General features: G+C 45.0%; 3 protein-coding genes across 5 annotated transcripts in view; all 3 read right to left on the bottom strand.

Moving 5' to 3' along the window:
* The window catches only part of LOC112895301 (Werner Syndrome-like exonuclease), a 15855-nt gene extending 11427 nt beyond the window's left edge, over positions 1-4428 (bottom strand). The window contains exon 1 of the mRNA XM_025963250.1: positions 4424-4428. The gene's annotated coding sequence lies outside the window, so the exon portion shown is untranslated. The remainder of the gene's footprint in view (positions 1-4423) is intronic.
* LOC112892388 (Werner Syndrome-like exonuclease) lies at positions 1169-1861 on the bottom strand (the record flags this gene model as incomplete). The annotated part of the gene is made up of 1 exon (XM_025959568.1): positions 1169-1861. A coding segment is annotated over one exon (633 nt), but the record flags the coding sequence as incomplete, so codon positions are not given.
* LOC112895299 (polynucleotide 3'-phosphatase ZDP) lies at positions 2870-22058 on the bottom strand. 3 transcript variants are annotated; one of them, XR_003229174.1, is made up of 17 exons: positions 21427-22058; positions 21296-21331; positions 20361-20657; positions 20249-20284; positions 19809-19865; positions 19176-19490; positions 19059-19094; positions 18659-18721; positions 18491-18547; positions 17122-17193; positions 16919-16975; positions 16753-16829; positions 15788-15892; positions 15288-15404; positions 14260-14387; positions 3398-3467; positions 2870-3070 (listed from the first exon to the last, which is right to left on the bottom strand). XR_003229174.1 is itself a non-coding variant. In XM_025963248.1 (17 exons), the coding sequence occupies exons 1-17, from the start codon at positions 21763-21765 to the stop codon at positions 3023-3025; spliced, it is 1677 nt and encodes a 558-aa protein (XP_025819033.1). In that variant the 5' UTR covers positions 21766-22052; the 3' UTR covers positions 2870-3022. The 3 variants fall into 3 exon arrangements, 2 of the variants coding, with proteins under 2 accessions (XP_025819033.1, XP_025819032.1); XM_025963248.1 differs by having other exon boundaries at positions 15788-15869; positions 20571-20657; positions 21427-22052; XM_025963247.1 differs by having other exon boundaries at positions 15788-15869; positions 21427-22052.
* Between the last annotated feature and the right edge of the window lie 334 nt (positions 22059-22392).

The following is a 22392-nucleotide window of genomic DNA, read 5'->3' on the forward strand; positions in this document are numbered from 1 at the left end:
CCTTCTCACTCAGCTGCTTTCTGCCATTTCCATCGCTAGTGCTGCGCACACAGCTCTAGCGAGAGCAGGCCTCCGGAACCTTTGCTCGCTGAAGGTCCTGCACGGGACGCGGGCAATCAGATTTTTGGGGAGCGTCTTGACGCGGCTGCTCGCTCCCTGAACGACTATTTCGTCTACTTCCCGACGTGACCGTTCGTGGGACTGCACTGCGAACATCTTCCTGCATCGACATAATTCGGCTACTTTGAGCAAGGCCAGTCGAATAGCATGTCTATTCCAGCCGGTAACGGCGCAACCGGTGCCTCCGGCACTAGTCCCGCCTTGGGATACATTCTAAATCTATTCTAGTTTAACTCTTTGTTCATGCTTATTACTAAGAATAATATAAACACATGCACATATCTTATTCACATATTATCACTTATTTATATCATAAAATTGCTAGTAATATTTAAAATTAAAATATACCGAAAATTGCCTAGTTTTTTAACACTCACATGCTCTGTCCTTCGCTTTGACAGCTTCGAGCTTTCACTTCCCAGCTGATCATCTATCATACTGTAGCTTGTTGTCACCTCCTCCTAGTGACGTCATCGTAAGAATGGAAGCGCCCCACACCTCCTAGTGCATGGACAAGTTCTCATATTTAGAAAAATTCTTAGCTATACGTGATGACCTGTTGTCGATTCATGCACAAACTAAAGTGCAAAAATTGGGTTTTAGATAAAATTTCAGGTGCAGAATTAAATCAGATAGAATCTGCACATGAATTTGTTAGTTTGCACACCTCACCAAAGAGATTGAATTTGCACTTAAGTCAAGCATACACGCGGACCCTACTGTCACCTACAGCTGTGATTTTTTCAACATTTCTGAAAAAAGATTTAGATACATTTTGGACCAATCTGGAATGCTTTCCATAGTTTTGGTATTTTACCTTATACTCACCAATCAAGGAAGGTAAGGTACCTACCCGTCAAAACCGTGCTATTAATAACTGAAAGAAACAACAAGATTCATCAGACTGCAGAATCATGGAATGGTCAATTGACGGGTACAAAAACGCATGCATTTTCCTCGCAAAAAAAAGGGAAAAAATCGCATGCCAACGTTCTTGTTCAGATGCCATCAATGGAATCCACGCAACAAAAGATCACTACATCAACAAAAGATCACTACATGCCACGCCGCAAAATACCACACCAGGCGACCCGGAGTTCTGAGCTCGTCATGCATCGTTGTAGAGCCTCCAGCCGACCTGCATGGACGCGAACGCGTCGGCGCAGGCGTACTTGCACTGGTCCTCGGTCAGCTTGCGCCTGTCCCAGGCGCTGACGCGCACATTGTGCGGCTTCTCCATCCGCACGCCCATCACCTCCCGCACCAGCGCCCGCAGCCCCGCGCCGCGCAGCTCGGGCCTCCCCAGCGTGCGCGCGGCGTGGCGGCGCAGGTCCACCGCGCGCGACACCTCCAGCCCGTACCCGTCCCGCAGCCTGGCCGCGTCGTCGCGGATCCCGACCCCGACGAAGGCGAACCGGCGGTCGGCGAGGAAGTTGGACAGGGCGTCGGGGACGTAGTTGGCGCGTCGGATCTGGAAGACGAGGCAGCGGCGGCCGACGCAGACCTGCAGCACGGCGACGGGGCCCGGCTCGCGGGCGGGCCGCCACTCCACGTCGAGGCCGGCGACGAGGGGGTGGCGGCTGCGGCGGTGGATGCTGTAGGTCTTGTCCACCCACGACTCCACCACGTCGCCGGACTCGGTGAGCGTTGGGTCGTCGGCTGTAGTAGCCCTCGATCTCGGTTGCCATGTCCCTCCGCTGATCTCTCTCTCGCTCGCTCGCTCCCCTGGCTCCCTGCGTTGGGTTTATGGACGGGTGATGTATTGAGACGGAGATCTGACGGACTCGTGCGGCACGTAGGCGGAAGGGGAACACCACGCCACCACGGGGACGACGTCATGCTCGCGCTCGCGCGAATGGGTGGCTCAGATTCCGTTTGGAGCGGTTGTCGACGGCCAGGATAGTGGCCAAACGTCTTCTTTTTTTGAAAGCTGAGATGTTTGTTTGAGATGGGGGATTCGAACGCGAGAGCAAACGCGAGTCGCGGTCTTCCGGGCCAACGTGGCAGTCAAAGGCCAGCAGGTTCTTTCCTGTCAAAACCCTGGCTAACGATCCCCTGGACAGATGTGGGAGAATTTCCCGTTGGGTCTGAAGTACTTGCCTCGGATTTACAAGTTACAGCGTGAGATTGATTATTTGATTTTGGCACACAAAAGAAGATGATCGGAACAGACTGTCTTACATGTTTTGCTAATCTATGAGTCATTTTATTTTCTTGTCTTGGAATCATGCAAAAGGCACAGCTTTGAGTTACCTATCTAATGTTCATCTGCAAAAGGCCACTGGACGTGCTATGCATGTCATAGGTAGCAAGTAGGCCTCTTAACTCAAATGTTTTTTTTTTGCGAAACTCTTAACTCAAATGTTCATCTGCTCAGTGACTCATTACCTATTTATCCATCATCCTACTCTGCTCACACCGTGCCGCCGTGGGCACTCGGCGACAGGGACACGGGAATAGTAATAGGCCACACCAAGCGATCCCAACCGCGACGACGCGATCCATCCTCGGCAACAAGCAGGCGGATGGTTGCTGATTCTGCAAGGGTACGGCCTACTTTCGCGGAAAAAATATGGATAGATGATAGATCCACTGATCGATCTGAGCGTGATCGAACTGCCATCAGAATTACTGATCGTCGATCGTTACAGAATGAGACCAGGAGTCCAGGACCTGATTGCCTCTGCACCTATAGTTCTAAAGGCTCGAGTGCTGCATTATGCCATTACCTCACCAATTTAGCACTACATTTCCACATCAGAATAGCTACGATATTATTAGACTGTTTAAACAGCCAAATACAGATTTCCACATCAGGATAGCTGTGGTATTCTCAACAACTAAAAACTACATACCATGGTAGCATAACCATCTTACCCAAATAGACCTCACCTCAGAACTCCTAGGGACCGAAGTATTCCTCAGGAACGTGAAACTTTAAACCGATGGCCTATAACAGGACATATCACACGTCAGCTAATGAAGGCTTCTAATTATCCCAAACATGATACCGTAATGAAAAAAAGGTAATAAATGAATACGACTAACTAAAAGCAGCCTAGCATCCAAGTAATTTCAACTGGAAATGGATATCTAAAAGTTCCTGTTCTGCATGGTACAAAGAAATCTCAGTTCCTTTCATCTATTTTGCCAATGCCTTGTGAACAAGGTTGCTATGTTCTCTCCGGATGACAAGTGAGGGGCCTTTCAAATTATTTAAATCGAATAAGGAAAAAAAAATGCTCTGTTGAATGCTCATTCAGACAGGTTGTCATACCTCAGCAAATTTTATATCGGCATCGCTATGATCGTTTTCTCTCCCAGCAGCATCACCAACATAAAAAGATCTGAAATAATATAGCAAATCTCTGAAGATTTTGTGGATAGCTTTGCAGCAATACAGAATAATGCATCCTGAGTTGCCGACACTCTCACGGTGCAACTGGTCAGCCGAACACGCCGGAGAAGCGGTCCGCTGATCCAGCCCGGTTCGAGTCACGGCACAAGCTTAAGATGAAAATCAGGGGGACATCTCTCCCCCCTGGTCGAGTTTTTTTTTTAAGCATCCTGAGTTTCTTGCAATGGCCAACTCAAGCGACCCAAAATCTCCTGTCCTTTTAAAGAAGAATGGTTGCCATATCTAGACTTGACCAAGCCTAACCTAGAAAACATGTGGATAGTACAATCTAAATCGGCTTCGAGCCTTTACTCCGTGTGAGTTTAACACTCTTACAGATTTCCATGTCAGACCAGCTCAGACAATCCTACATATCTTACAACATCATGGAAATTGACATTTTACTATTGTATAGTCAACTAGACAACTAGAGAACTACAGGAGCATAGCAGCAACGGTCCTCAATAAGAGGCACTGCGAAATTGTGATTGTAGTTATTTCAAGCTCAAACATATTGCAATATCTGACATCCAACAAAGGTTCTTTCCATCATCATCTAAATTAGTTATTTTTTAATAATAGGGGGGAATCCAAATAAATAACCAAGGCTTGGACCCCCCCCCCCCCCCCCCCAAATTATGGTAAACCAACTCTCCAAGTGATTAGGAAGAGATAGAAGGCTCCTAGAGATGTCAGCGTGTGCATTCGTTTATGCGCATGCAACTGCAATCCCACTAACATGTGAGCCCTTATCCTGCATGGTAACTGTAACACCCGGATACTCCGGCCATTGTCCCGGATACTCCGAGCGTGGAGTTTCTATTTCCAAATTTGGTCATCTGGACCCCACAATCTTTGAATAGAAAAGATCACTCTCTCTCCCTCACTCTCACTCTCTCCCGTTACCTCTCTCTCTCCCTCACCTCCCTCACAAGCTCTCCCTCTCCCCTAAGCTCTAGATTCCGAAATCTTTCATTTCAACTTGATTCCAAGGCCAAGGGAGCTTCACTCGGTGTGGGGGATCATCTTCTACAAGTATTCCACCTTGGGGCGACATCGTTTTCGGGTTTTCTTGCAAGGGGAACTAGCTCAAGGTACTAGAAGCTAGGGCTCGCCGATTTAGTTGTTTTAGAATGTTCTAGGTGATTTCCTTTGGTCAATCATCTCTATATGCATCTTTCAACTAGGATTCAAGAGGGTTTAAAATTTGGTGGGGTGGTTTTGCCAAAAATCAAGATTTCAGTTTTTGGGGCGAAAATGCTGTCAAGCCCAGATACTCCGGGAAATAGCCCAGATACTCCGGATTGGGGATACTCCGGGGGAAAACTCCGGGTATAAGCCCGGATACTCCGGATTTGGGATACTCCGGGGGAAACTCCGGGTATAGGTCCGGAAACTCCGGACGTTGGAGTCCGGATACTCCGGATATGAGTCCGGATATTCCGGGTTTTATTAGAACTATTGGATGTAGAATTGGGTAAATTTGTAGCGTTTCTACTTGGGCATTTCAAAGATTTTTGTTGCATATCGCATTTGCATACATTCTCATGTCATGTGCATACGTGTAGACGCCGCCGCCGAGGGAGTCGTATATGAAGTGATCGCGGAGGCGAAAGAGCACCCAGAGCAAGTCCCACAGGGGGTTCGCAAGGATCCGGCCCAAGGCCCGTCTGCCCCTGACTCTAAGCAACAGCCCAAAGGCAAGCCCCGGTGCACATCCTACTAATTTTTAAATTACGACACCTATATATATATGTAGTTATTGCTTATGCATTACGTTTAGGAGTTGTTTGAAACCCTAGTTGCATGACCCCTAGGTGTCCTTGAGTTGTACTAGTATGTATAGGACGATAGAAATGCTATGCTTAATAGAACTCGGTAGAAGTCGAGTAATTTTTGGTTACTCGCGAGATATAGGATAGCTTTATGTTTTCAGATATGAGTTACTAATTTATGGATGAAAGTCTTGAAATGAAAGAAAGAATAGAATCTAAGACCGGGCGGGAGAGGTGTAGTTCCGCCTGTGTCGGTTAAGGACCGAGCCGTTGTTGGCCCTGCTGATCATGTTTGAATTGTACTAACCGCATGCCGGGAGTAGGAGGTAGTCGAAACCGGTAAGCCGAGTACTGCCTTGCTTCGGAAGTACAGAACTTCTACCCACCCCTTAGGGCGAGTCGAGTGGCCGCGGAGAATTGGGATGCATGAGTTTACTTTTGGTGGTCTCTCGTAGGGCTCGGCTGACTATATGCAGGTGGGGCGGTTCTGTAGTTCGAGGCGGGGAGGGGAAAGGTTGGTGCGTGTGGTCCGACGGGGCATACGCGTGCCGTGTTGGTTAGGTCCACCTTGCAAGGTTAAATCGAATCGATTCGCCGTCAGTCGCTCTCGGATATGAGCACCTTGGTCACTGCGTCGCAGCGTAGTGTTATGTTGGGGATGATAAGAAATATAGATGAGGATCCATACATTGAATTAAGGTTAATGCTTCACATGTGTGCTATAGATAGGTTATGCCAATGATTAGATTATAGTTAAGTTAAATAGAATCTGGAGCTAAAATGATGAAAGTAAGAGATTACTTTAGTCGCTTTTTCTGCAAAATAACCACCAGCCAAATGCTTTGCATGTCTAGATATGTGGGCTAAGTTATACCCACTGGTCGGGTAAGTCTTGCTGAGTATTAGTATACTCAGGGTTTTGTTGGAAAATGTTTTCAGGTCCCGCACCCGTAGACTTCTGTCCGTGTTGCGCCAAGTTCGTTCGGTTGGACGTGGAGGGGTGGAGTGTTGAGGATCCAGGCGCGTAACTTTAGATGTGCATGGGATTGCACACTCGTGGGCTGAGTGCGCAATTCTTATCTGTTTTTGGATGTGGTAGTGGGTAGATTCCATGTTATCCAAACTTTGTATAAAGGGCAGATACTCTTGTATAATATTATGTATTTCGAACTGGGTTTGTAAAACTCTTTGTTGTTATCGTTTTGTCACTCTTGTGTATTTTCAAGTTATGTCAAGCTGTACCATCTGCGCCCACCTTCGCGTGGGACTACCAGTGTTGTTTCGATCGGGACGTGGGTTGAGAAAGGATCGCCAAATTAAGCCGTTAAGCTAATGCGCCCGATGTGTTCAAATGACGGCCATTACGCTTAATTAGAGTTTTAATTTGGCGGTTCTGTCACAGCTGGTATCAGAGCCGAAACACACTGGGGGTGGTACGAGCATGACTAATTTTGAGGTTTTCACGAATTAAAAAAAAAACAAATTTCAACTTAAGATAAAAGGTTATTTGGTGGTGGGGGCGGGTTTATTCACAATAGCCCTATATATTTAGTATTTGAATCGTGGGTAGATGGGTGGTTTTGGGCGGAGGGGTTACCGTAGGACGATCATACGTCATGCATCATGCCATTATTTGATTTAAATTCCTGCATTAGGGGTGGGAACGGTGCGAGACATCACGAGGGTAACTGGATACTCTGGATGAGAATCCGGATAGTCCGGATTGGGGTGTCCGGATATTCCGGATGATAATCCAGATATTCCGGATTTGGTTGCAAAAAGAATCCTGGCTTTTTGATTTAATTTACGCTTTCTGCATTCTTCCATGGTTGATTGTTATGGGACTAATTCAACCATGGCTGAATACAGAATGGGGGAACCACTGAACCCTCCGGATTTGGCTCAGGCCATTGCGGCCATGTTGACTGGGCGCGACGAGCAGACGGCACTCCTCCGTGAGCTTGTGGCGCAGGGCAGAGCGCCGCGGCCTGAACATCACCACCAGCCACCTGCTCCTGGATATCCGGAGTTTTTGGCCACTCAGCCACCGCTCTTCCATAAGGCGGATGAACCACTAGAGGCGGACAGTTGGCTTCGGACCATCGAGTCCAAGTTTACCCTGCACCCATACAATGATAGGGATAAAGCAGGATTGGCAGCCCAGCAGCTGAGGGGTCCCGCGCGCACATGGTGGGAGAATCATGTGGCAATGTTCCCCGCGGACACCCGGTTCACTTGGGCTCAGTTCAAGGAGGCTTTCAGAGCACACCATATTCCAGCCGGTGTGATCCGAAGGGAGCTCACAGAGTTTTTAGCCCTGAAGCAGGGCAATAACAGTGTGCTGCAGTATTCCCAGGCCTTCAACACACTGGCACAGTATGCGGGGTACCATGTAGACAACGATGAGAAGAAGCAGGCTTGCTTCAGGCAGGGGCTTAGTAGTAAGCTCCAGGATCGCTTGGCAATGGTCAAGTTTGACAGTTTCAGTGAGCTGGTCAATGGGGCTATCATACAGGAGGATGCCCACCTAGCTCACAAGGCAGGAAAGAAGAGAAAGACGCCGGCAGCAGGATCTTCTAGCAGTGCCCCTCAGAGGTTCCGTCTAGTGCAGTCGGGCCCACAGCGAGCCCCCTTTCAGCACCAGCCGCCGCAGCAGTGGGGATACAGGCCCCCTCAGGACACTCAGCCACAGGGGACAGTCAGGCCTCCTGTTCCTCAGCAGAATGAGCAGAAGGTCTGGGTGCAGCAGCAAGGGGTACGCCCCAATTTCTTTCCGTGCTACAACTGTGGACAGCCGGGTCACTTTGCACGGAACTGCCCAATGCCACCTAAGCAAGGCCAGCAATCGAGCCAGCAAGGTCAGAAGCAGAGTGTGGCCCACTTCAAGCCGGGGCAAGTGCACTACACCACCCTTGAGGATATTCCTGAGGGAGCACCAGTGATGTCGGGTACGTTCTCTATTGACGGACATCCCATTACTGTACTATTTGATTCTGGGGCATCTCACACATTTATTAGCAAGGGATGTGTAAATAGACTAGGGTTAGAAGTGGAGAGCATATCCAGGCCATATAATATTCACTCACCCGGGGGACACTTGATTACTAATCAACTTGTTAGACAAGTACCCTTGCAATTACAGGGAAGAAGTTTTGCCACCCAGCTTATCGTGTTACCATCCCAGAAGCTGGATATTATTCTTGGCATGAATTGGATGGGAGTTCACAGAGTCGTTCTTGACACTGTTTCTCAATCCGTGCACATCAACTCCCCTATTCATGGTTCGATGGCCTTAAGTCTTGTGAACTCCACCCCGGTGGTCCATGTGGTGCACCACGCCGAGGGCAAGAAGCTAGAGGATATACCAGTGGTATGTGAATACCCGGATATTTTTCCGGATGAATTGCCTGGAATGCCGCCTGATCGTGAAGTGGAGTTTACCATTGAATTGCAACCGGGTACAGCACCGATTTCTAGGAGGCCTTACCGGATGCCACCCAATGAGCTGGCGGAGTTAAAGAAACAATTGCAGGAATTGCTTGACAAGGGCTATATCCGTCCTAGCACGTCATCTTGGGGCTGTCCTGCACTCTTTGTGAAAAAGAAAGATGAAAGCCTCAGGTTGTGTGTGGACTATAGACTTCTGAATGCCGTCACAATCAAAAATAAATATCCCCTTCCCCGAATTGATATTCTGTTTGATCAGCTATTCGGGGCCAAAGTATTTTCTAAGATTGATCTCCGCTCTGGCTATTATCAGATAAAGATTAGAGCTGAGGATATTCCCAAGATGGCTTTTTCCACCAGATACGGACTTTTTGAATATCTGGTCATGTCTTTCGGGCTAACGAATGCCCCTGCTCATTTCATGTATCTCATGAACTCGGTGTTCATGCCCGAGCTAGATAAGTTCGTAGTGATTTTCATTGACGACATCCTGATATTTTCCAAGAATGAAGAAGAACATGCAGAGCATCTCCGCATTGTGCTTCAGCGCCTGCGGGAGCACAAACTGTACGCCAAATTCAGTAAGTGTGATTTCTGGCTCAAGGAAGTCCAGTTCTTGGGCCACATCATCTCAGACCAGGGGATTTCTGTTGATCCTAGCAAGATTCAGGATGTCCTGAATTGGAAGACTCCAGAGTCTGTTTCAGAGATTCGTAGTTTCCTTGGGCTAGCAGGCTATTATCGCCGATTTGTATCGGACTTTTCAAAAATTGCTAGACCCATGACTGAATTACTCAAGAAAGGGGTGAGATTCAATTGGGATGACAAATGTGAGCAAGCTTTTCAGACCCTAAGGGAGCTTCTGACGTCCGCCCCTGTCCTGGCTCAGCCGGATATTACTCGGCCCTTTGATGTATATTGTGATGCCTCAGGTACGGGCCTCGGCTGTGTACTCATGCAAGACCAGAGGGTGATTGCTTATGCTTCCAGAGCCCTCAGACGGCATGAGGAAAATTATGCAACTCACGATCTGGAACTGGCAGCAGTAGTACATGCATTAAAGATCTGGCGCCATTATCTTCTGGGTAATCCTATTCACATATACTCGGACCACAAGAGTCTTAAGTATATTTTTACCCAGAGTGAGCTCAACTTGCGCCAGAGACGGTGGTTAGAGTTGATAAAGGATTATGATTTGGAGATTCATTATCACCCGGGGAAGGCGAATGTCGTTGCAGATGCACTGAGTCGCAAGGCAAGTTGCAGTTGCACCTCAGCTTCTGTGGTGCATGAAACCTTATGCCAAGAAATGGAAAAATTAAATCTGACTATTGTATCTGAAGGCACACTTACTAATCTTACCCTCACATCTACACTTAGAGATCAAATTGTGGAGGCTCAGAAGAATGATGTGGGCATCGATAAGATCAGGCAACGGCTCAGTGAAGATGATCCTCAGGTGCAATGCTTTCATCGAGATAGTGAGGGAGTTCTTTGGTTTAAAGATCGGATAGTAGTACCTAAGAATGTTGAGCTTCGGAAACAAATTCTTGATGAGGCTCACCTTTCGAGGTATTCTATTCACCCGGGCAGTAACAAAATGTATCAAGATCTCAGACAACGATTTTGGTGGACCAGGATGAAACGTGAGGTCGCCAAATATGTGTCCGAGTGCGATATTTGTCGAAGAGTCAAAGCAAGTCATCTCAAACCTTCTGGTATGCTACAGCCCTTGGATATCCCTTCGTGGAAGTGGGAGGATATTAGTATGGACTTCATTGTTGGGTTACCTCCCACGTCAAAGGGATATGATTCGATTTGGGTTATCGTTGACCGCCTCACTAAGTCCGCTCACTTTCTTCCAGTGAAGACCCGTTATTCATCTCATCAATATGCTGAGTTATACATTGCACGGATTATAAGTCTTCATGGTATCCCAAGAACCATTATATCAGACAGAGGCTCACAGTTTGTTGCCCGTTTCTGGGAACAGTTGCATGCGTCTCTGGGGACTCAGCTTATTCGCAGCTCAGCCTATCATCCTCAGACCGATGGTCAAACTGAGCGAATCAATCAGATTCTAGAAGATATGCTTCGAGCCTGTGTGCTCTCTTACAGCAAGAAGTGGGATGAGTGCCTACCTCTGGCAGAATTCTCTTACAATAACAGTTATCAAGAAAGCATCAGAATGGCCCCATTTGAGGCACTATATGGGCGGAGGTGTAGAACGCCAGTGAATTGGTCAGAAGCCGGGGAAAGGAATGTGTTCGGCCCTGAGATGGTCAGTGAGGCAGAAGAACAAGTCCGGTTCATACAGGAGAATTTAAAAATAGCCCAATCTCGACAGAAAAGTTATGCGGACAAGAAACGTCAATCCGTCTCATTCCAAGTGGGAGACCATGTTTACTTGCGGGTATCTCCAATGAAAGGAGTCCAGCGATTCGGTGTGAAGGGAAAGCTCGCCCCTCGCTATGTCGGGCCTTTTCTTATCATTGAGCGGTGTGGGCCGGTAGCGTATCGCTTGGAACTTCCTGCCCAATTATCCGCGGTTCATAATATTTTCCATGTCTCTCAGCTTAGAAGATGCCTTCGTGTTCCAGAAAAGGTGATTGACCTAGAAAAGTTGCAACTGGAGCCCGATCTTGTCTATCCCGAGTATCCAATCAAAATTGTGGATCACAAGACTCGGGTCACTCGCAATCAAATCAGCCATTTTTACAAAGTCCAATGGAGCAATCACTCCGAACGAGAAGCTACCTGGGAAACGGAGGAGTTCGTTCAGTCAAAATGTCCGGAATTGCTCCAAACTCACCACGGTACATGATTTTTCCGCATTGTTTCCAAATTGGCACTCTCACCTAAATCTCGGGACGAGATTTCTTTTAGGGGGAAGGATTGTAACACCCGGATACTCCGGCCATTGTCCCGGATACTCCGAGCGTGGAGTTTCTATTTCCAAATTTGGTCATCTGGACCCCACAATCTTTGAATAGAAAAGATCACTCTCTCTCCCTCACTCTCACTCTCTCCCGTTACCTCTCTCTCTCCCTCACCTCCCTCACAAGCTCTCCCTCTCCCCTAAGCTCTAGATTCCGAAATCTTTCATTTCAACTTGATTCCAAGGCCAAGGGAGCTTCACTCGGTGTGGGGGATCATCTTCTACAAGTATTCCACCTTGGGGCGACATCGTTTTCGGGTTTTCTTGCAAGGGGAACTAGCTCAAGGTACTAGAAGCTAGGGCTCGCCGATTTAGTTGTTTTAGAATGTTCTAGGTGATTTCCTTTGGTCAATCATCTCTATATGCATCTTTCAACTAGGATTCAAGAGGGTTTAAAATTTGGTGGGGTGGTTTTGCCAAAAATCAAGATTTCAGTTTTTGGGGCGAAAATGCTGTCAAGCCCAGATACTCCGGGAAATAGCCCAGATACTCCGGATTTGGGATACTCCGGGGGAAAACTCCGGGTATAAGCCCGGATACTCCGGATTTGGGATACTCCGGGGGAAACTCCGGGTATAGGTCCGGAAACTCCGGACGTTGGAGTCCGGATACTCCGGATATGAGTCCGGATATTCCGGGTTTTATTAGAACTATTGGATGTAGAATTGGGTAAATTTGTAGCGTTTCTACTTGGGCATTTCAAAGATTTTTGTTGCATATCGCATTTGCATACATTCTCATGTCATGTGCATACGTGTAGACGCCGCCGCCGAGGGAGTCGTATATGAAGTGATCGCGGAGGCGAAAGAGCACCCAGAGCAAGTCCCACAGGGGGTTCGCAAGGATCCGGCCCAAGGCCCGTCTGCCCCTGACTCTAAGCAACAGCCCAAAGGCAAGCCCCGGTGCACATCCTACTAATTTTTAAATTACGACACCTATATATATATGTAGTTATTGCTTATGCATTACGTTTAGGAGTTGTTTGAAACCCTAGTTGCATGACCCCTAGGTGTCCTTGAGTTGTACTAGTATGTATAGGACGATAGAAATGCTATGCTTAATAGAACTCGGTAGAAGTCGAGTAATTTTTGGTTACTCGCGAGATATAGGATAGCTTTATGTTTTCAGATATGAGTTACTAATTTATGGATGAAAGTCTTGAAATGAAAGAAAGAATAGAATCTAAGACCGGGCGGGAGAGGTGTAGTTCCGCCTGTGTCGGTTAAGGACCGAGCCGTTGTTGGCCCTGCTGATCATGTTTGAATTGTACTAACCGCATGCCGGGAGTAGGAGGTAGTCGAAACCGGTAAGCCGAGTACTGCCTTGCTTCGGAAGTACAGAACTTCTACCCACCCCTTAGGGCGAGTCGAGTGGCCGCGGAGAATTGGGATGCATGAGTTTACTTTTGGTGGTCTCTCGTAGGGCTCGGCTGACTATATGCAGGTGGGGCGGTTCTGTAGTTCGAGGCGGGGAGGGGAAAGGTTGGTGCGTGTGGTCCGACGGGGCATACGCGTGCCGTGTTGGTTAGGTCCACCTTGCAAGGTTAAATCGAATCGATTCGCCGTCAGTCGCTCTCGGATATGAGCACCTTGGTCACTGCGTCGCAGCGTAGTGTTATGTTGGGGATGATAAGAAATATAGATGAGGATCCATACATTGAATTAAGGTTAATGCTTCACATGTGTGCTATAGATAGGTTATGCCAATGATTAGATTATAGTTAAGTTAAATAGAATCTGGAGCTAAAATGATGAAAGTAAGAGATTACTTTAGTCGCTTTTTCTGCAAAATAACCACCAGCCAAATGCTTTGCATGTCTAGATATGTGGGCTAAGTTATACCCACTGGTCGGGTAAGTCTTGCTGAGTATTAGTATACTCAGAGTTTTGTTGGAAAATGTTTTCAGGTCCCGCACCCGTAGACTTCTGTCCGTGTTGCGCCAAGTTCGTTCGGTTGGACGTGGAGGGGTGGAGTGTTGAGGATCCAGGCGCGTAACTTTAGATGTGCATGGGATTGCACACTCGTGGGCTGAGTGCGCAATTCTTATCTGTTTTTGGATGTGGTAGTGGGTAGATTCCATGTTATCCAAACTTTGTATAAAGGGCAGATACTCTTGTATAATATTATGTATTTCGAACTGGGTTTGTAAAACTCTTTGTTGTTATCGTTTTGTCACTCTTGTGTATTTTCAAGTTATGTCAAGCTGTACCATCTGCGCCCACCTTCGCGTGGGACTACCAGTGTTGTTTCGATCGGGACGTGGGTTGAGAAAGGATCGCCAAATTAAGCCGTTAAGCTAATGCGCCCGATGTGTTCAAATGACGGCCATTACGCTTAATTAGAGTTTTAATTTGGCGGTTCTGTCACAGCAACTACCTCCATATTACCAAATAGAAACAGGTAAAGCTTGTGAGACAGATGTGTGGTTCCAGCCCAAAAAATATGCAGCCCATGCTTAAAAGTCTCATTCAAATTGAAGCCCAGTTCTTTAAAGTTGATGATTATGAGTGATTTTGTGACAGTTTGCTAAAGGTAGTATGGTTATGTAAAACTGAAATATTGTCTGAGAAAAGAGTGATTACTTGTCCATGTCGATTTCAATTCCGGAATTGAAATGCTGAGCCATCAACCACCACATTCCAGGATTTGGTTTGCGGTATGGATCATCTGGAGTACCTTTTCCTTGCCCTAAACCACAAGCAATGAAAACCTGCAGGTGCAAATCAAATTAATCAATCATAGAACTACCTGAAATGCAAACACACTTCAAGTGACAAGCCCTATTTGAGCAAATTCAGACTGGGGACCCCAGACCAATGTTTTTTTGTTGGTGGTGCTGGACCAATCCAAAGAAAAAGCATAACAAGAACTCCCAGATGATACGGAACATTGGTGCTTTTGGTGTCTCAAGGATTTGTGCTACGTCCACTGCTGTTTATAGCCACATTCCAATAAATTATACTGGACCTATGTTTTGCCACAAATTGGAGTGTTGTATCCAGTAATAAAGAATTGTATGCTAGCAATTTAATCTCGCAAACTTATAAATATTTTAAATAATCCAACGTCCAGAGCACAAAAGTCGTGATTATAATCACTGATCAGATATCATGGAAAGGATAGGGATCCAGGTTCTGTGTTTTTGGTCTCATAAACAATAGCAGACTAAGATCTAAGGCTCACTTTGACATTGAGGTCAATTCTGTAATGTCGTTTGATGTAACCTTTCAGGACCTAAATGACTGTCTAACTCACTTTTTAAATCTATACTGCAAATATAGATATTAATTAGTTCAAAATCACACAACTGTGAGAAAAAACAACAGCTGTATAACAGAACATATGTAAACTAACAGGCTTTCCAACAAAACGAAAGTTTATTTTACAACATTTTTTCCATAGCACATTAAACTTCTGTACTTAACAGCACAGAAGTTGCAGACTTATAAGATCTATGTGATTTAAGTTATAGCACAATGCCAATTTCAGTTATCAGAGTATCAAAATAACTGATGCATTCCTCTGTTACCTTTTCTTTAAAGGGCTGTTCAGAAGCTTCTTGATACATTTGAGACAGGTTTCAGATAAATAAGATAAATTTACAGCATACCTGAATAGGGACTTTAACACACTCGATAAAGTTATCGAGGCGTCCAACTTTGGAGTCAACAGCTTCCTGCCGCTTATTCTTCCAGCGATCAATGTTCGACTCATTGGTGAATATGACCTAACAGTAGACAAAAAAGAGTTGACATTATTCCCCAAGAGATGATATGGCACTGAAAGCAAAGCTATACCTCCATCCATCAATGCAAGGCGTATTTTGACTAGGAAAAGGTTGACAAACAATTAGTAAAATCATACGCATGTTTAGTGCATAGAAGATGCATCACATCATTGATTTTGTAACAATTTACAGTAAATTTTAGGAGAAAGTAATGGTCAAAATCTATTTTGGAAGACTTTCATTAACCAAAATTCGCCTTAATTTAATGGACGGATGTTATGCATGTATGAGCATGCTACATGATACAACATAGTACACAAATAAAAAATGAATAAGAAAAGAAGTGAAATACTAAACTAAGTAGTGAAAAGAAAGCAACTAACCAGTTTGTAACCATCATTGTACAGACTTTGCAATTTTTTTGGAATTGATTGATGCTGTAAAGACCACTTGTCTGCACCAATGCTGCACGTGCAGAAGGTTGGAAACTACTAACGAAGTAATTATTAAGAAACAGCATGCAAAATAGAATGTATTGTGAGTCATAAATTCCACTTGTATAAATTTGTCAACTTCGGAGAACAATACGCCAAAAGTGGGTTCTTATCATTATGCTCAAGGCCATCAAAACATCACTTAATAGCTGATACCTTCGTTTGTAAACCATACAACACCAAGGCAAAAGGCTGACAGATGAAGAAAAATTGAAATCTCCTACTGACCAAGATTCTCCAAACTCAATACATGGATGCCTATGGATTTCCCTAGCAACTCACAGCAGTGAAAATTCATACATAATGTATGGTTTGCATTTAATTCAACATCATGAAAGTTTCCGCTATAATGGTGTTTGCATAATTTTTTAAGGCATAGTGCTACATGTTTGGTTTATAGCAAGATTCATATGATAGTTTATCTTACACAAGAGATAAAAAAGAAAACTCGACCAACTCCAAAAAGGTAAGAATCTACCTATCATCACTTCCTTAAGAGAGGTAGTTACACGATCTGTGACTGCAAGCACTGGGGTTCGCCCCCGGGTGGGTGGCCTCTCAACTGGAGGCTCTAGAAATTAGGCTATTGCTCGGTTCTCAGTAGTCCTAACTTATAGACAGATGACAGGATAAGAATGCTACTTTAGTTCATTCAAAATAACAGAATGCCATTATATCCAACTCCTAGAAAAACTTCTAACCACTACCTGTAGAACTGCAATCATAATTTAAAACTGTATTTAGCAAGGCAATTAAAACGCATCTCCACTGTAGAAGACTGATTAATGGTAATAATGTCCACTACACAAGCATCTAGAATATCATTTAGAATGAAACAATCTTGTATATCTTACATCCTCACTGATGTTTTGGCAAGGCACCCATCAAAATCAAATGCAGCAATCTTAGCTGAAGCATGAAGGCCATCTTCCTGGACATACAATTGGAAGAAAATTATTCCTTGAAAAGTCCGTTAGACCTTATAACCAGAAATATTGTATGACATAAATATCAAAAAACCTGTTCACGGAAGATAACTGTCTCAAAAGCCTTCCAATGAGTGGGAAGTGTAGCACCCTACGTCCACAAACAGCAGGAAGGCACATGTAGCAATTCAGTATAACCATGAGCTTAGCAGAAGCAGCCAAAAATGGTGTGATAGGGAGCCCAATCACTTAGCAGAAGCAGCCAAAAATGGGACTAGCTAAGAATAATATAACTACCTTGTAATCTTTATTGGTATCAGAAACTGAAAAGGATATCACTGGACGTATTCTATTGTTCCCTGCAGAAAACTGTCAGGAGACAAAATAAAAAAAAGAGTAATCAGGTGTTGAGCATTGCAATGATATTTTTAAGGAAAAGATGATGGTTGTTTTCCTATTCATTACAGGAGTGAAATTTTTTTAACAAGGTTAGATTTGCAATTCTTAAAACTGGTGCTTCATAATTTGCCACTCATATCATAATGACATGTGGGGTCATCATTCATAAGTCAATGGTGTGGGAAGGGTGGCAAATTTCAGAGGTTATTGAGTGGAGGGGGCGAGGTGCAGGCGTGCAGCTGCTGCTCACACTCGGCCAGGGTAGATGAGGGAGAGAGGGTACCGAGCTCGGTCGTCACATCGCCAGACGCGTGTCAAAATGCCTCTGATCAGTTGGCATGCAGCAGAGAGGCAGAGAGATACAGAAAGCTGAGCTGGCTTCCAGCGGCCAAGTGATGGAAAAATCTAAACCATCTACCCATATTCACCCCTCTAGTTAAATTAGTAAATAATCTCTACTTTTTTTCCAAACTCAGACGTGTGTGCTGTGTAACATGTACAAATCCCATTTTAGTGGGCATGCACAAAGATAGGTGATCAACAATTTTAATGTTTCAATTTCTAAAAGAGCTAATCATTATTTCGACATCCTAGCCGTGACCAGTTAACAATTGGGGTAGCCTCAAAAAAATATAAAATGATATCCAATTTAGCTCAAATTTGGCGAACAGCTTAAACGATGTTTGTGCTTTCTAAGGTATGACACGAACTCCAGGAACTTTATTGGGCTTCTAATTACAACTAAGCAAAGAAAGATGGGTGCTACTAACATGGATATAAATTTGTAGCCTAATTTAATCTTCTAGAAATACCAAGATTCCGACCTAGGTTCATTAAACGATCATACTTGCCTAAACATGATGACTGTAGGCTATACTATGTAAGTTCAAGTTCTTCACAAAAATTCACATCGAACAAGCAAAAGACATTAAGACGATTTAAATTTGAATTGAAGGATCAAACATGACAAACATGCAAATGCTACAATTGAAAATGATCAGTCTAGTGAATGTGAATTTTCTGGTGTGACCCTAAGTCCAGGCCAGGAGCAAACTATTATGACAACATTTGGAGTTACTACACTTTGACAACTTCTGAAAAACATAGAACTAAAAGCTTTAGCTGATATAAATGTTGTGATGGCCAAGTGGAGGCATATGAATGTAGGTCCCCCTTGACAATTTTACTTATTTATTTATTTTTGTGTTTGCTCCCTCTATAGGTGTCATCAATGGTTTAGGTAGAGTCCAAAAGCATAGAAAGTCACCTTTACTTCTTCCAGATTATTTTCAGCACCTTCTTTAGAGATCCTCGTGCTGTCAACCTAAATGAAATCAAGTGATGAATGGTTATAGACAAGTTAAAACTAACACACACAAAAATGTGTTGGTGCTGGAATCAACTACAAGATGCACATGTTGATTCGAAGGACAACCATTTCTTCCTTCAGGCTTGGCTCACTCGACTGATCAGCTGCATTGCCATCTCTCTTGTAATTCTGCAAAATGATCAGAGAACAAATCTGAGAATTTACTAGCAAACAACAAAACGAAACTCTAATGTAAGATAACAAGTCAGAAGTCACCCAAACTAAAAACCATATATTTAGGATAAATTAAACAGACAGCTAAGTGCAAGAATCATTTTATTACTCCAATCATTCTGTTTAAACAAACAGCATAAATTTCTTTTCTTTTCCTCTCCCTTTCTTCACCAAAAGCACTAACCTTTTCCATATCTACAGAGTACAAAACCACCTAAAAGTAGACATACCCAGCAATTGATAGCAAGGATGCCACCCAGTTTATAAAAGTTATGAGTGACCGATTATTTACCTCACCCAACTCCAGCAACTTCTCACGGTCATTATTCTGCATGCACCCAAAATCTATATATTAGTCTCCATAGGCAGAATAAAATTCAAAAGTATTGAAACATATCAAAGGACCAACCTTGATAGAATCAAACCCCTTAAGATTCTCCACAGGAAATAATGGGTATGATGAGGCAGGGAAGCATGCAACATGGTACCATTTGGTGCTGTCATAACCGCGTGGGTCATGAGCAGAGGCACCGAGGCGGAGGGCGCCTTTGGCAATATTCTTACTGCATCCCTTGCAGGTGGAGCGGCCAGACTTTGCATACTCAACCAAGACACTTGCCTTTTCAGACACCCACTTCATGGATGAAGACATGTGAGCCTTTACTTTCTTTGGACTAGGCTCATCCAATGGATCGACTGTCTTGTCTACCTTATCATCACGATTCTGTAAAGGAATAGTTCTGGTTATTGAACTGAAAATCAGGACAAGATTTTCAATAGAAATTTAAATATCTTATACAACACTAACAATTTATTGATTTTTCTTTACTGGTTTTGTCCTTACCTAGCACATATTGTGATGGACAAGCAGAGTGATTTGAAAGTAGATATGACCTTTATGTTCGCATTTATCAGTCTTTTCTGCGTGCCTTCTTTATAGGTACTATCAAAGGTTAGCTGGGTTTAAGTGCATGTGATTCAGTGACTCACCTTTACTATCAAAGGTTAGCTGGGTTTAAGTGCATGTGATTCAGTGACTCACCTTTACTTCTTCTGGATTCTTTTCAGTAACTTCATTAGAGTCCCCTACGCTCTGAGCCTAGAAGAAATCAAGTAATGCAGAAGGTTACAGGTGCTATAGGGGGATAGAGTCAGCTGCAGAATCGCTCTTGTAATTCTGCAAATGAACACGGTGAATCTTCCTAAAAGCATATATTGAGCGGTTCCGTATCACAAGGCACAGAAAATAGTAACTGAATGCACGGGATATCTGTAATGAACTGTGAAATAGTTGCAGCATTTTACAACTCCGAGAGTTTCAGTAGAGGAAACGATGTAAAGTTTCCTTCATCTTTTTATGTGTAGCAAAAAATGGACTCACATCTATCCAATATTTACAGAAACTAATAACTACTGAGTACAATACTTCTAAGTAAGAATGACACTTGATTTAGATAAGCTGTATGATTGACTAATTGTTACCTCCACTAACTCCTGCAGTTTCTCACGATCATGATCCTATACACACCAAATCCAAAAGTTAGTATCCATAGTAAGAACAAAATGCAAAAGCTTGCGACATAAAAGCACAAACCTCGATTGAATCAAACCCCTTCAGATTATCCACAGGAAATACAGGGTATGATGATGTAGGGAAGCATGCAATATGGTACCACTTGGTATTTTCAAAGCCACGGGGATCATGAAAAGAGGCACCAAGGCGGAGGGCGCCTTTGGCAATATTCTCACTGCAGCCTTTACATGCAGAGCGGCCAGACTTCGCATACTCAACAGAGACACTTGCCCTATCTGACACCCCCTCTGCAGGGGACGACATCTGAGTCTTTGCTTTCTTTGGACTTGGTTCTGCAGTCTGGTCTCTCTTGCGATTCTGAAAATGAGTGATTCTCAATATCATTGGAGCTTTTATATTTGAGAAAAGAACATAGGAAAAGCAAAGGCAGGAGCCCTGCTGGTCATTGAGTAGACTGTGGGAGTTTGTTAAAAAAATATCCCAACAACTATAGATCACTTATATAGCAACTAAAATCTATTACGGATTCCTTAATCTCTTCTATCCACATTTCATATATATGTTGATTCACTAATCAGTAATCACGAACCAGGACAAACAAACAAAAGTGATTAACTCCCTACTTCCACTCAGACAAGAGATCGCTGTGGTATCTTTTGCATTTTGAATTATGTGCTACACTTTACATATGCCTATCCAATCATATCACATCATCCTACAAGCACGCTGGCACAGGGTGGAAAAATAACGCAGGGCAATACCACTAAAAAAATCAATTCTACTTATGGTGTTCCTTTAGAAAAGAAAAATCAATTCTACTTACAGCATTCCTTTAGGAAAAAATAATTATACTTACTCGCCATAAAATTCATTTATTAACCGTAAATTTTGTTGAAACTATTCTACATTACCCAAAATTGAGCATGAAGAAAGCACAAAGTTGGGGTCTATAGCAGAAACGTGAAAGTCATTTCAACAATTGAAGGACGCATTACCTTCACTAGCTCATGCAATTCCTCACGATCGGCTTCCTGCAGCCCCCAAACGCCACGCATTAGTCCAAAAATATACAGAACGAGATTACGAACGGCGCAGAATGACAGAACCGACCACCCAATGCGCGAACCTTAATGGAGTCGAACCCATTGATGCTCTCGACGGGGCCAAGCGGGTGGGACGCGTCGGAGGGGAAGCAAGCGACGTGGTACCACTTGGTGGCGTCGAAGCCGCGGGGGTCGGGCGTGGAGGCGCCGAGGCGGAGCGCCCCGGAGGCGATGGCCCCGCTGCACCCCTTGCAGGTGGAGCGGCCCGACTTGGCGTACTCGACGGAGACAGCCGCCGCCGCCGCTTGCGGCGCGGTCGACATGGCGAGGCGGGCGACGCGAGCAGCGGAAGCGGGGAGGAGAAAGCGGAGGCGGCCGGGGCTTCGCGCGAGGGATAGGGAGGAGAGGGGGGCGACGAGCATGCGAGGTGGGGAGCGGGGAACTTATGTTGGCGGTGGCCGGTGAGGGCGTGGGGCGGCGGCTAGGGTTTCGTGCATTGGATGCGGACGGTGGGCGCGGGGATCGCGGTGGTGGCCGGTGGAGAGATATTGATTTCCGGCGGGAAGAAAGAAGGGTTTGGGCAGCGAGCCCGGTGGCGGTGTCGCGGACTGCCGTGCCGGTGGCGCCAGGCGGCAGGCGCCAGGGTACTACTTCTGTCTGTCTCTGGGGGCCGTCCTCGTCGAGTTGTTCTACTCCATTTTGTGGATGGAGGTCGTAACGGAACGGGCCTGCCGTAGAAAAGTCGTGACAGGCCATCATGGGTTTCACTGTTTGAATATGGGCTACTTTTACAAGATCAGCCAATTCGGCCTGGTGATAGCGGATCTGGGCCTGGAAATTCAGACACCGCCATTTCCGTGAGTTTTTTTTAAAAAGGGGATAAAAAAAACAAAATTCGAAAAAGGGGTGCCAGTTGGAGAAATTTAGGGAAATGGGTGCCTCCCGCCCGCTGGGAGGGCGGAAAGGAGCCTCCCGCCCAACCATAGGGCGGGATGCTCAAAAAAAATTTCCAGGGACCTCTTCGCGAATAAGAAAACTTTTTTTATTCG

Source organism: Panicum hallii, chromosome 5 (genome assembly GCF_002211085.1).
Source record: "Panicum hallii strain FIL2 chromosome 5, PHallii_v3.1, whole genome shotgun sequence".
Lineage (NCBI taxonomy): Eukaryota > Viridiplantae > Streptophyta > Magnoliopsida > Poales > Poaceae > Panicum > Panicum hallii.